We start from the raw sequence: 15,550 nt of genomic DNA, 5'->3' as shown, positions 1-15,550 counted from the left end.
TAAAAGAATCTCAAAATAAAATTCTTAACTTTTCACTATTTTGGCTACTAATTTTTGATCAAACTTAATTGTAATATTTTAACTAAAACATGTGGCACAAGAGAATAATCACTGTTATGTATCATTTCAGCTGACATCGGGAGGCAAGTGGGTGAGACTAGTGCCTTCTCTGCGGGGCAGATTGTACAGCCTCAGTGGTGACACCATTGAACCACTGCCTTTTAATGCGGACCAACTACTCTCATCTTCATTCAAATACTCTGATGACTTAGTGATAGCAGGTAAGATAATGCTCACGGGTCTTCTAATAGCATGAAATGAGTGAAGACTAAGTTGGTCTCTTTCCAGCTTATTAATGAAGTCCAAACCTTGCAATTTTCATACACAAACAGCTCAAATCGCACATTTAATAATGCCGAAAATTATTCTGGAAGTAATTAATTATTACCTGGTTTGATTATCTATAAATAAAAAAAATAAATAACATTTTATTTTGTCAGCATTATAGATTGATATAAAGATATAATAAAATATAAAGGAGTGCTAGCACGAAAATATCACAACAGTACCTAAACCGTCATTACCGATTGAAAAAAAGTATCGGAATTCTGGGTCTCGATATCTCGAGCGATTGCCAATTCCGCGGCCATCTGGAGAGCAAAGCCAAATTGGCTTCGAAGGAGCTGGGCATTATAAATAGAGCACGGCAATACTTCAAGCCGGCCCACATTCTAGCGCTCTACAAAGCGCAGGTTCGGCTACATATGGAGTATTGCTGTCATCTCTGGGCTGGCGCACCCCAGTATCAGCTCGATCCATTTGACCACGTGCAACGCAGAGCAGCTCGAATTGTTGGGAACCCAGTGCTCTGTGAACGTCTGGATCACTTGGCATTTCGTAGAGACATCGCTTCATTGTGTGTCCTCTACCGCATTTATCTGGGGAGTGTTTCGAAGTGCTGTTTCACCTGATTCCTACCGCCGAATTCCACCTTCGCACGACACGCCACAAGTTAGGATATCATCCCCACTATCTGGATGTGTGGCGGTCCTCCACAGTGCGGTTTTCAAGGAGCTTTCTTCCACGTTTTCCGGCACGATACGACATGGGTACCTTTAAAAAAAGCGCGTACACCTTCCTTTAAGGCCGGCAACGCTCCTGTGATTCCTCTGGTGTTGCAAGAGAATGTGGGCGGCGGTGATCACTTAACACCCGTACGCTCGTTTTCCTTCCATTTCCATAAAAAAAAATTAAACTGCACACCATACTGACGAAACTAGACGAGCGCCAGGGTGCTTTGAAATAATCTAAATTCTGAAGGGTTCAGAATATTTTCATTAATAAACTTTAATTTTAAAGTGAATATTCAAATATTGTATCAGAATCAGATTCAGAAGTATTGAATGAAGAATATTTTGAATGTTAGAAATGCAGTTGATATTTCATAATTCAATACATATTTGGTTTTATTATTCAGGACAATTCATTAAATTTTAACTCTCAATTTATCTGTCTCTGCCAGAGCAGGTGTCAGCAGGACAAAATATTCAAAAAAACTAAATACGACTTAGGTACCTTCAATTTGCTTAGAGCAATTATATCCCGATAAAATAGAGGAAGTCGTAAGCACTATATTAGAGAGTATAGATCTAGCGCCTGCTAAGTTATGTTTAGCGCCATCTAGCGGTGTTGAAAACTTTGTGATTTGTTCCTTCGTGTTCTTGTGTTGATCGTCAAGGTTCATATATATTCTTCTGGTTATGGCAATTCATAATGAATTCGAACGAAATTTTGATGAATATGAAGAATATTCATGAAAATTAAATCTGTTAGTACTGTAAATATAATACGAACGTAAGTCAACGGAAAAAATGGAACCATAAAATGGCTCCGTGACAATTGTGATGTGGACTATAGGGCCTACTAAAAGTAAAAGCCTAGAGTAAATGGCATGAAAATGTAAAGGCAGGGAACTGTGCCAGTATCGTTCAAAAAACAAGATGGTGATAACATTCAATTGAGATACAATATTGATATCACTCCGTGAGTTTTTGGGGTTGAAGAGAAGGAATTAATCACACACAATACATTGCTTGAATGTTGATATTATATTATGTTCTCTACATCTCAACTCGCTCGGATCTACTGAACAGGTGCGGTTCAATTTCAACGAGACGTGTAGACGATAATCACCATTTACTTTGATCTCGTACCGCGTTGTCATAATTATGAACTTAGCCTTACAAAATAGACTTTTTAAAAAAATGAAAATGCGGGACGAGACGAGCAGGACGTTCAACTGATGGTAATTGATACGCCCTGCCCATTACAATGCAATGCCACTCCGGATTCTTGAAAAGCCCAAAAATTTTGAGCAGAGCTACGATTGCGCTCGTCACCTTGAGATATAAGATGCTAAGTCTCATTTTCCCAGTAATTTCACTAGCTACGGCGCCCTTCAGACCGAAACACAGTAATGCTTACACATTACTGTTTCACGGCAGAAATAGGCGCCGTTGTGGTACCCATAATCTAGCCGGCATCCTGTGCAAAGGAGCCTCCCACTGGACTGTGTCTATCTCACTCAATGTGTATGGCCACCAGCTAGAATTAATTACCCACCGTGTGATGTTCCTTCTCTGTTAAAACCAGTAGGTATTAGTATTGAGAATTAAAATAAGGTTTCGTTTTCTATATTTTATGGTGTTGGTTTGCAGGTGCCCGCGAGACAGTATGGATGGGGGTGGAAGCGAATTCGGGTGCAGTAGTGTACGAGTGTGGCTCCTCTGGATGTAACAGTGAGCAGCAAACTGCCAGCAGCGGACGTGACGTCATCGTGCTCCGACGTCACTCCAACACGGTCCGCGCGCTAGATCCCAGATCCGGTCACGAAAAGTAAGGCGGTATAGATAAATATTGGCTAAAATACTGTTTTATATACAGTAGAATCAGGTTAGAACGACATACAAGGCAAAGAGTACACTAAAATATTAAATAACATAAACTCTTTGTGTTTTCGTAATATTCTTAATTGGTGTAACCTAAAGTGAAGAAAAAATAACTCAGGAATTTTACTAAAAATACAGTAACGTAAGTTATTGTGCCGAACTGTGTGTGAAGAAAAGTAATCCAAGTCGGTACATAGATTTTACCATTCCCCAAGGTAGTATCCACGTTATTTCTTTTGTATATAAATTTCAGCGACCTAATAAGAGAGAAGAGCGACATCTCAAGTCAATTTCCTAATATGCAATTATTGGGGTTGAGCAGGTTATCAACTGTAAAGTTGATCCTGTAGATGCAGCCACAACCTGAGAGTTGAACAAGACATATCACATAGACGGTTGCCTCAGTTGGTAAGAGCACTCGGACAGAACTCGAGAGGCACAGGTTCGAGTTCCGCATCGTCCATGAATTCTGGTGCTAGTTGAATTTGTATGATTAATTCCTTCTCTGCAACTCCACAAACACGGAACGATATCAATATTGCATCCCAATTATACAGTATCACCATCTTGTTGTTTGAACGACACTGGCCCAGGAGGTCTATTACCAAAATCGACAACCGAAGTTTCGGTCCGAAACGAAAGAACTCCAAATTAAATCCTATTACGAAAGTACTTTGGATCCGAATCGTGCGCACGGATATCATTTCGGAACCATAGACATAGGTGAATTTGGGAATAAGGTAAACGAAAGACAAAATGTTTAATCACGAACTTCGTTTCGATCTTCGGATCTGAAACACTTTCGTAATTGGAAAATGTACGATCCGTCAACCGAAACTTCGTATTTCGATTTTCGTAATGGGGCTTCAGTTCCCTGCCTTTACATAAGCACACGCAATTTATTATGATAAAAGAAGGGAGTACAAGTGTGTTGTAATAACCACGTATGCTTCTAAGTTGAGCCCAGATGGATAGGCGATCGATGGCATTATATTGATAGGGGTATGGGAGAATTCATAAGATGTAATAATGATACAAATAAAAAACTGCGATTTCATCGATAACATATCGTTTTCGTTGATTGTTCAATATATTTTAGTAGCTTTATTCTTTTACTTTTATTAGGCAGTATAGTTCAAATCCCAATTGTTCCCAAACGTTCGCATTACATTAATATATAAATATGACTAGCTGACCCAGCAAACGTCGTATTGCCATATAACATATTACAAAACATCAATTATAAAAATTTTGATGCAACCGGTTCTCAGACCTACCAAATATATCGTACTACAATTATTGTATTCGATTGCCATCTTGCAACCCTATATCGGTTTGGTGGATGGAATAGAATAATATAAAAATCGTGATACAAAAATAGTTGTAGATCGTAGAAGGGCGAAAATTTAAATAAAAATAAAACTAAAATAAAAAAAATTGAAAAAATAATTTGGGGTGGACTGCCCTTAACATTTAGGGGATGAAAAATAGTAGCCGATTCTCAGACCTACTGAATATGCATATAAAATTTGGTAAAAATGAGTAAAGCCGTTTCGGAGGAGTAAAGTTAACTAACATTGTGACTCGAGAATTTTATATATATAAGATTTCAATTTGAAGCGTACATTCCTTAAACTATTTTATTATATTAATAACAGATTTAATTTTCATGAAAATCGGGCCCGAGGCACTTTTGAGTACTTATATACTACCTCATAGTTTCGAATTCGGCCATGGACCCCATTTAAGAAATTCACCTGTATATACATGTACATATACACATATTTATATTTAAATATCAATTTTCAAACATTTATTTGAAACTAGCTTAGTTCAAATTATATCTGAATCAAATCGACGATATCTACAATTCGTTCGAATTTATTTGAACCGGCAAGTAAGAAGTAATCACAAAGTTTTCAACACCGCTAGATGGCGCTAAACATAACTTAGCAGGCGCTAGATCTGTACTCTCTAATATAGTGCTTACGAGTTCCTCTATTAATTTGGGATATAATTGCTTTAAGCAAAATTGAAGGTACCTAAGTCGTATTTAGTTTTTTTGAATATTCTGTCCTGCTCAGGCAGAGACAGATAAATACTAAGATAAAATTTATTCTGAATTATAAAATATAAATGTGTGTTGAATTGTGAATACTTCCGAACTTCTACAATATTCTTCAATATGCATAGTCTATATTTTTTATTTTAATTATATATATAAAAAATCATTGCTGTTCGTTAGTCTCGCTAAAACTCGAAAACGGACCGATTTGGCTTATTTTGGTCTTGAATTATTTGTGGAAGTTCAGAGAAGGTTTAAAAGGTGTAAATAAATAAAAAAATGCTCGAAATTGAATAAAACTACAATTTTGTTTTTCCTTTGATGTGACTGTCCGCCGTCGCTCAGAAATCAAATTGAAAGAATAGTTAAAAATGAATAACTAATTAGAATCTTTTATATCTTTCTAACTTTCTCAGGAGGTTAAAATAAACTTAATTTTAGCTAACTATAGTTGGTAAACTAACTACAGTTGTTAACTATCTATCAGTTGACGACCTATATAGCCGAGTGGTTAGCGATCCTACCTACTAAGCTAGAGGTCCCGGGTTCGAATCCCGGTAGGTGTAAGCATTTATATGATGTTTGTTTCTGAGTCATGGATGTTTAAATGTATGTTTATATGAATTTATGTATGTTTAAGTAAGTATATTGTATTAAATATATCATTGTCTTGTAACCCATACATAACACAGGCTATATATCCTTAACTTGGGGCAAGATAATTTGTGTAAAAAGTGTGTCGTTTTGTTTTCGTTTCGTTTATTTTAAATCAAATAAAATTTCTGAACGCAACTATAATATTTGACATATTATGACAATGAACTATATGTAGATGATAAATCTTATGTTTAGTCACAAATAAATTTTCTGAACCTAACTATAATATTTGACAACCAATATTTCGATCCATCTTCTGTGTCGATCAATATCTTATACAAAGAGTGCATCCTTCTATCTTTGTGAGTGACGATTACCGCTACATGCACGAGAACTTTCTTTACTTCGGTTATTCTTTGTGATAGTGACATTACAAGTGATGTACTCTTTTTATTAGCTTCACCAGTATGTATGTTTGTTTGTAACCGACTCTTTTGGGCGCGATTTTGACCCACTTTAAAGGGCCATATTTAGTTCAAACTTGTAGATTTATCGAGGACCGATGACAATACATTAATTTGATAAAATTATTCCATTTCTCAATTTGCAAAATAGGATTTTTGTAAATTTATGTAATTATATATATAAGTTATATACTACTATTTATTTTGTTGATCTTTTGTGATAGTGACACTTTATTGCAGGTTCGAGAGAACTTTTCTCACTTTGATTAATTATAATTAACGAGGCCAAGGAGAAAACCACCTGACTTAGGTCGTCGCAGTCAATCAAATGTGAGGAAGATATCTCTCGTGCTAACCGCACTGATGACAAGATAGAGACAGATCAAGAAAATAGTCGTTTAACTATTTCAGAATGTCGTTATTTAGTGAGTGATAATGAAGTACATAGGCTTAGAATGCAACGAGTTCGTGCACATCAAACAGCTAAAATATTGTGATTCGAACTTTGACTAGACAAAGTACCTGCCGGTAAACACACAAGGAGGTTTAATTCACCCACCATTGACAAAGTGTTGTCATTGTGGGAGAAAATTTACAATCTAAAGCAATTATTCTTATTTCCAATATTTGTTTTTTATGGACATATTTTCTATGAGATAATTTATTGATGCTCGGTTTGACAGTTCTGCTGTGAAACAATTTCATTATAACAACAGGGAGCATATTTTACTGAATAATTCTTGATATTATGAAATATTATTGACAAATTTATAAAAAACATTATTTTATTTATTATATTCAGAACAACGTCTGTCGGGTCAGCTAGTATTATAATAAAGTAGGTACCTACCTCCTACACATTGACGTAAACCTACGCATTATTTTCAAGTCAGTCAAGAGACAAAATATATTTTACTACTAAAGAATATAATATGAAGTATGGATTGCTGATAAGGCATTAGGCAAGTAAGAAAGGAATTAGGAAATAAGTATATTTGAGGAACGCTGGAACTAACCTCCGAAGTACGACTGTGCGAATATGATGGTGGTGATGTGTCACTCGATCAATCGATCAATGTTCACCCCACGTAATTATACAAATTTTCATATTTATTAGTTTCACCGAAGTGAAACTGTCCAAAAACATAATTAGACTCATTTGAGTGTTCCTCTCCACGGAAATCTTTAGTAAAAGGCGAAAGATTTATACGTTTTGAAGAGAAACCAGAGTAAAGAATCAACAAATTTCAAAACACCCGAGGTTTTGTGAAAGAATATTGCTAGTGCGTCCTAGAAAACACTTGTGCATAAGAAGCGACATCTAGCGATATTTAAGCGAACCATTATTTCTTTGATCTTGGCCCCCGATTGATACACAATATAATTCAAGATAAGTAAATAATATTCTATGGATTCATTCATTTTACTGTAAAGATAAAAATTGTTAAGCTCTACTCAATATTTTCTTCTATATATTTTTAGTAAAATTTCGTTACACATGACTTGGGGAGTGAAGAAGCGTGACGGAACATTTCGAAAAGAGTGGTCAGCCGAGGCGAAGGGAAGTTATTTTTTTTATATAAATATGTTTTTTGGTACGTTATTTTTTTGGATTTTTTTTATATTTTCTTTTTCAATATGTTTCTTTGTAATAAGTTTAATTAAATATTGGCCGGATACATTGAAGTATTTGTTTTTAAACTTTGTCCGTTGAAGTTTCACTTCTATATGCGTTCCAGCACACATTTAGATTATTTCGTAATAATTTCATGTCGTTCTTGAACAATTCTATAAATAAATATTTTGTTTTATTCCAGTCGTGTGCTCTAGAGCACACTAGTTTTTTGGTATTAGCAGTACTTATATACTAATTGCTTAAAATAATAATCTGATCTTCTTACTATAAATAATAATTTAATGCACATTAATCATACATGATGACAGTGCTACATACTACAGCTATCAATTCCAAATACTTTGGCAGTAAAGTTTGCTATCATAATTATACAATTACCGCATTACTAATACCAATAATATTTTTGATATGGTATAAATTAAGGAAAACTATTTTAAGTGAATTTCTGATTGTTATATAAATATCTCGTAAATGTTTCAAATTTAAGTCAAATTTAAAACTAAAAGATTATTCTCCAAAAAGGATTCAAGAAAAACATTACAACATTAAAGTATGCGACAAATAGCTTCGAATTAATGAGTTTCACAGTGTCAGGTGGAGACTGCGATGTTATGTAAATAGATAACGTCTGCGGGGCAGACGAGAAATAAGTCAAAGTGGGTCAAAGTCAGACGAGGTCAATGTCCCAACCCCCAACACTAAAGCCAAGCGTTTAACGTGCAACGTCTGAAGTAATAACGTTACGTTGGCAATTATTGTACTCTCTAGAACGTGGTGAAGTTTCAATAAATACTTTTTACCCGAACCGGGATTCGAACCCGGTATTCCAAACTGTAGGTCAAAGTCACCAATAACTAGGCTAAGCGTTCATTGGATGTTCTTGAAAAGTTTAACTTTTACAAGTTAAATCTAATCCTTATGATTGCACAGATTTTGGTTGATTTATGAATAAGATTGAAGGCAGCCGAGTTTATTAATAGAAAATTAATGGAATTAAGTGTTTTTATTTGGCAGGAATCTATATCTTTTAAAAATGAAACAAATTATGATCCTTATGTCATAACTACAAGAGTTACCCTCGTTACAGCATCTGAAGTTTCAACAGCTCATAAAGGTGCCGTATATAGGCGCAACATTTGTTGAAAGTGATTTTGTGAAAGTTAGCGGAAACAATTGGGATCATTTATCATAAAATATTGTAAAATAATTATACCAAATTTTAAGTAATCTGCCATTGGAATGTATAGGCACATTAATGTGCATTAAATTATTATTTATAGAGTAATAAGATTAGCTTATTTTTAGCAATATGTTTTATGAGCATCTTTTTGTTGAATATAAGTACCTACTTGTAAATCAAAAAAATCTAGATATATTATATATTTGGAAAAGCTTATCAATTTTTATCAATACCTAAAGTAGAAAATGATTGAATCCATTTAACGTACCTAAATTATATTGATTATCAATCATGGTCCAGTGGTTTGTTAAAATGTCGCTAGATGTCGCTTCTTATGCACAAGTGTATTCCACAACGCACTAGTAATATTCTTTCACAAAACCTAGGGTGTTTTGAAATTCGCTTGCTCGTTACTCTGGTTTCTCTTCATAACGTATAAATCTTTCGCCTTTTACTAAAGATTTCCGTGGAGAGGAACACTCAAATGAGTCTAATTGTGTTTTTGGACAGGTTCACTTCGGTGAGACTTATTAATAATAAAATTTGTTTGATGACGTGGGGATACACTGATTGATTGACATCTATACATTCAATCTTAATATAACAAAATGTATAAATAGTATGCTTGATTGTCCCTTCGCGGCATAATATATCGGCATGTTTATGTCAGTTTTGTATGAACACAGTCAGAGCGCTCTCAGATCAAGAGCTACATTAATTTAACTCGATAGCATGTTTCTTTATTTCTTATATTCACACTTTTTTTTTATCGATATTATAGCGGCAAGCTTTACCTTACTTGAGTAAAAAACTTGAATTGTTATAATTATTTTCCTTCAAGCATAACATTACACTAATTGAACAATAATTTCTCTTCCATTACTTGTCTTACAAATAAATTTAAATATTAACCTTGTTCTACGCTCATTGACGAGTGCTGTACTAAAAATTGAAGCACATGTTATTACAAAAACTCGTGAACAATTTCTCGCAAATCGCAATATCCAAGGCATTCCGTTACTTACATCACACAATACATTGATTGCCAAAAAATCATTGAATTTCATATGTAAAGGCTAGCAGCGGGTTCGCTACGAGTTACCCGCACGAATATACTGTGTAACATGACATTTGTGACGTATGCCTCACGTCAATCAATCCGTTCCATCACAAAACGTCACACGTATTGGGAGAGAGTTGTAAATACTACAATAATCCTACTAATATTATAAATGTGAAAGTTTGTATGGCTGGGTGTATGTTTGAACTTCTTTAACGCAAAATCTACTGAATAGATTTTGATGAAACTTTACAATAATGTAGCTTACACACCAGAATAACAAATAGGCTATAGTTTATAAAATTATAGTGTGAATTATACAAAATACTAGCTGACCCGACAGACGTTGTTCTGTAGATAGTAAAAAAACAACTGTTTTATATTTCAAAACATCAAAAATTATTTCGTAAATATGCTCCCTGTTGTTAGAATGAAATTGTTTCACAGCGGAACTGTCAAACCGTGCGTCACTAAATTCTCTCATAGAAAATATGTCCATACAAAACAAATATTGAAAATAAAAATATTTATGGGTCCCAAATCGAAATAAAAACTACCCTATCTCTCAAGTTGCACCAAACTGCACTCCATGAAGTAATCACCATTAAAATCCGTTCATTAGTTTAGGAGTCCATTGAGGACAAACATTGTGACACGAGATATATATATTAAGATAAAAGAAGTGTGATTGTTACTAATGAATACAACTAGCGCCATCTCTTATCAACTAGCATAGAAAAGATCAATACAATTTATATGGCAAAACAACGTTTGCCGGGTCAGCTAGAAATAAATAGTAATAATAGTAAGAGACGAAATCCTGTCAATATAGACCGTAGTGGCTTACCGAATGTACTTCCGTAGTATGTTAGATTGCACAAGATGTGAGCGCGCAGTAGAACAATAACCAAATTAATCTGACTGATGATATGTATTGTTATTGTAATCTTCAGTCTAAACATAATTAAACAGGCTTAGTTAAATACTTTAACTTGCATTTCTGTATGTAACTGGAAAGCTCAATGTGATACAGTGGCAGGCAAAATAAATAAGTTCGTTTTCGCTTTAAGAAGGCTCAGACAAACTGTATCCTTTAATGCTGCACTTACTGCATACCACGGTTATATTGCGTCAGTTTTACGGTACGGGTTAATACTATGGGGAAACTCCACTAATATTTCAAATGTTTTTCTGGCACAAAAAAAATGTATAAGAGCTTTATGCAATGTCAGTCCTCTAGAATCGTGTAGACCATTATTCAAAAAGCACCGTCTGTTAACGCTTACTGGTCTATATATATTAGAAATTTGTATGTTCATTAAAAAACATGGTGAACTTTTTAAACCAGCAAAGGACTATTCCATATTAGGATTAAGAGATCCAACTCGCCTTCTGATGCCATACTGTAGAACAGCGCTTCATCAAAATAACGCAAATGTTATGTGTATTAGGGTATTTAACCACCTTCCAAAGAATATTAGAGAGATGCCTAAAACATTAATGCATAAAAAATTAAAATTATGGCTAATAGATAAATGCTTTTATAGTTTAAAAGAATTCTTTAGCCAAAAATAATAGTATTCAAATGTAATTTTTGAGAGGTACCTACAAACTAATGTTTATTTTATATTATCTCATTGAATTAAAGCTATGTAATGTGTATTAAGAACGTATAAGTATAAATTAAATATGATATTCCAATATTGACAATCAAATATTTGTATGCCGATATATTGGCGAATTGTGCTGTACACCAATTAATTGTTAACAACTATGTTACCACGATTCATACAAATAAATCATTTCATTTCATTTCAACTTACCATATTGTGTCCTCCGCCTGCAATACCTGTAGTATGCAACTGTTCTGTACTTGAATCGCTCTTTTTTTGTAAACAAAACAATAAGAAAAATGGCGGGGATTCGAATAACGTACTTTTTTTTTATGGCGCGCGATGTTCTCGTAGTGTGCAACGCGCGTAAACGAAAATGTTCTTTTATTGAAATTCATACAGATACCACGCATCGAGCAATAAGAATGTGGCTGTCTGTTGAAACTCTTTGCGCATGAAGGGATCGAAAATGTCAAAGGAGTTTTATTATAAAATTAACATTACATCATCCATTTGGATACTACTAGGCTGGGTCAAGTAAGTACCTAAGTTTTTTGTTGGGCGATGTATATGCTTCTACAATATGATCCTAGAAAATGTACAAAACAAATGTGTTACGATGTTAATAAACGTTTGCGCACATTCTTCTCAGGTCTGAGGCAGTCTTTTTTGAATGGGCGGTAGTTTTTGACGTTCAATAAGTAATTATGAATGTTATTTTGAATAAAAATTGATAATTGTTAGTGATAATTTATCTGTAAATTTTGATACTTTTGCAGATGGAACTTCAGTGTGGCAGAACACCAGCTGGCGGTCAGTCGTCGCGAATGCGTCGGTAAAACGACGGTCCCCGCGGCGGTCACCATCGCCGTAGCCCTGCCCGAAGGTGTGGTGGCGGTCAGACATCCAGACACAAACCTCGTACTGTGGCAACACAGGGTATGTTCAGGTATCACCTTGTAACACTGACCGGTATAAATGCCACTGGAGAGCTGTTCCATATGTTTGACAGCAAATTTTTTGTGCCTAAGTAACTAATTTTGACGTATAATACAAATGGCTGCAAAGGAACGTTCAATACGCTGTAGTATTTCTGCATTTTGAATTAATTTCGTTCGTTTTCCGTGTTATTTATACTTCAAGAATCAACTTAATAAAGTACAATTTTTTTTAATAGTTTCCCACCATCATTAATAATATAATAGGTATATATACAGCCCGCTAAAACCTATATATATATATATTTAATCCATTGTAAGGTTACGTCATTGTTTTTGCATATCTCTACTACCCTACCTTATATAAAATTCGTATGTACCTTGATTTTTTAATTTTTGTTTTATTTTATATTATTGTGTTCTTGGCGTCACGAAAGCAATGACTGTGAATGTTGTTACACCTTAATTTGTTGTACATTCAACTCATATTTTGTTAATATTCAATATATTTTAAGCGTATTAGAATGTAATAACTACGGGTTAAAATAAATAAATAAATAATAATAATATAATAAAACCAGTGGGAGGCTCCTTTGCAAAGGAAGCCGGCTAGATTATGGGTACCACAACGGCGCCTATTTCTGCCGTGAAGCAGTAATGTGAAAACATAACTGTATTTCGGTCTGAAGGGCGCCATAGCTAGTGAAAGTACTGGGATTTAATATCTTATGCCGCTCAGAATTTTTGGGTTTTTCAATAATCCCGAACGGCACTGCATTGTAATGGGTAGGGGGTGTACCAATTGCCATCAGCTGTCTCCGTCTTGTTTGTCTCGTCCCGTATTTTCATAAAAAAATAAAATAAAATATCTCAGAGTCAGATGGCAGTCCGACATCATGTTGTAACTATGTAAGGCCTTTAGGACTGATCGGCTATCATAAAGTATCCGGATGGGGAAATTATTTTACCTTCCTTGATTGAGACAATTGTGTGTGCAGCCTTTATAACGCCCATACAATTATTTTTAAAGATAAAATTATAGAATCGATTTCGAGACTATATTTGATTCTCTGTTAATAATGTAATAAGTAGAGACCGGATTAAATGCTACAAAAAATGCCCAAATTATGCATGCAAATATGCAAGTAATATAACTAAAATCCATAAAAAGGGTCAAAATATGCATACAATTAAACAGGAGAAAATAAAAGGTCATATTTTTATTTTATAAAAGCTTGTACTGACAATCGTATTTGTGAAAGAAACTATTACAAGATGTATCTATTAAGGTAACGATGAAATTTAAGATTTACCTTTAAAAATATGTACTACTAAGTACTGTTCTAATTGTGTCTATTAGTATGATCGCTTAGTAAATTTTTGTAAGCGGAAAAGGAGCGTTCTACGTCTACTGAGGTTACTGGGTAGAATTTTTTGAGTGTTATTTTTTTTTTCTAAAATATGCAACTACCGCTGAAAAGGCACTAAATGTGCAAAAGCATATGCAATATGCATGACTTGCCTTGATTTCAGCTGGATGCTCCAGTAGCCAACATATGGCGGCTGCAGGGTGGCGTGCTCACTCACATGGACGTGCTGGGACAGGCCTCACACGCACTCCTTGCCACGGCACCTTCGCCCTCGCTGTACCTGGCCTCGCACGAAACACAGGTACCAACTCGCACCGGCACATCACATACTAAGAATCTTGTGTTTAAATCAGTGACATACTCGGGATACTATCGTGGCACGTTAAATTTTTTTTTTATGATAATAAGAGACGAGACGAGCAGGACGTTCAGCTGATGGTAATTGATAGGCCCTGCCTATTTGTGTGCCGCACTAGAATTGCGCTCGTCACCATGAGACATAAGATGTTAAGTCTCATTTTCCCAGTAATAATAGCACTAGCTACGGCGCCCTTCAGACTGAAACACAGTATTCTTTACACATTATTGCTTCACGGCAGAAGTAGGCGCTGCTGTGGTACCCATAATGTAGCCGGCATGCTGTGCAAAGGAGCCTCCAACTGGTCCTCAACAGTCTTGGTTGTATTATGATGTGTTCGTAACTGAAGATTCAAGTTAAGAAGTCGTTAGAAAATTATCGATTCAACTAACGAGTAACATTCACACACGGGAAAATCTACATTGTATGATTCAACAGCTGATATTTACAATATAGAGATCAGTGTGGACGAAGTATTATGTAAATTTCTGTAATCTCTCGACTTAAACAAGTCAGCTGGTCCCGATAATATCCCACTCATATTAATTGTTGCGATATCTCTCTAAATATTATTCCATCGCTTATTAACCGAAGGTGTAGTTCATGACATATAGAAATCGGAATATTTAACTCCTATACACAAAAAAGAGCGAGAAATGACATAGCAAATCACAGTCAATTCAAAGATTAATCTCCATGCGAAACTCTTAGAGAAAAATTGAATAGAACCAGACCCATTCTTCACAAAACATAATTTTGATCCACATCAACATGTATTAAAAGTTGAATCAACCACATCAAATCTTTTATTATGTACCTAGTGATTAAGTCGGATGTTAAAACTGATCTTTCTCAAGTAGGCGTAATCTGCACTGATTTCGGCAAATGTTTTGAGATAATTGTTCATAATACCCCTTTAGTTCTTTCGACGTATAGAAATACAGGGAAACTTATTCATATGGTTTTTTTTCCTATCTTAATGATCACTATCAAACTTTTCTACTAAAAGGATACACGAAGAAACCTATACTCATAACATAAACCCTCAGGAGCTCCTAAAGGCAGTTTGCTAGGACGTCTTCTTTTAATCAAAAAATGTTCAAAATTGAAAGAAAACTAATTTCATTGTAAATAAAAAAAAAATTGTTAATAATAAGATTGCAAGAGACGGTAATAATTAACTTTATACATTCCGCCATTTTGTGTTTTAATTATATATATTAACTTTTTATATATATCAAAAATTATAAAATAAAATACATGTTTTGCCCACTACATTAAGTAAAGATTGGATTTTCATATATTTTTCTTATACGCGTGA

At 34.6% G+C, this 15,550-nt stretch overlaps 1 protein-coding gene and 2 non-coding genes across 3 annotated transcripts in view; 2 read left to right on the top strand and 1 right to left on the bottom strand.

The window, feature by feature from the left end:
• The window catches only part of LOC126975439 (eukaryotic translation initiation factor 2-alpha kinase), a 34,269-nt gene that overhangs the window by 2,667 nt on the left and 16,052 nt on the right, over nucleotides 1-15,550 (top strand). Inside the window, exons 3-6 of the mRNA XM_050823329.1 lie at nucleotides 131-281; nucleotides 2,718-2,895; nucleotides 12,343-12,502; nucleotides 14,035-14,172. Coding sequence (XP_050679286.1) covers nucleotides 131-281; nucleotides 2,718-2,895; nucleotides 12,343-12,502; nucleotides 14,035-14,172 — 627 coding nt within the window. The remainder of the gene's footprint in view (nucleotides 1-130; nucleotides 282-2,717; nucleotides 2,896-12,342; nucleotides 12,503-14,034; nucleotides 14,173-15,550) is intronic.
• On the bottom strand, nucleotides 7,190-7,307 carry LOC126975657 (U5 spliceosomal RNA). The gene has a single exon (XR_007731774.1). It is a non-coding gene; the product is annotated as a U5 spliceosomal RNA (small nuclear RNA).
• LOC126975654 (U5 spliceosomal RNA) lies at nucleotides 9,301-9,419 on the top strand. The gene has a single exon (XR_007731772.1). It is a non-coding gene; the product is annotated as a U5 spliceosomal RNA (small nuclear RNA).

This window comes from Leptidea sinapis, chromosome 36 (assembly GCF_905404315.1).
Source record: "Leptidea sinapis chromosome 36, ilLepSina1.1, whole genome shotgun sequence".
Lineage (NCBI taxonomy): Eukaryota > Metazoa > Arthropoda > Insecta > Lepidoptera > Pieridae > Leptidea > Leptidea sinapis.
The sequence above is the reverse complement of the archived record's forward strand: the minus strand, read 5'-3'. Positions and strand labels throughout refer to the sequence as shown.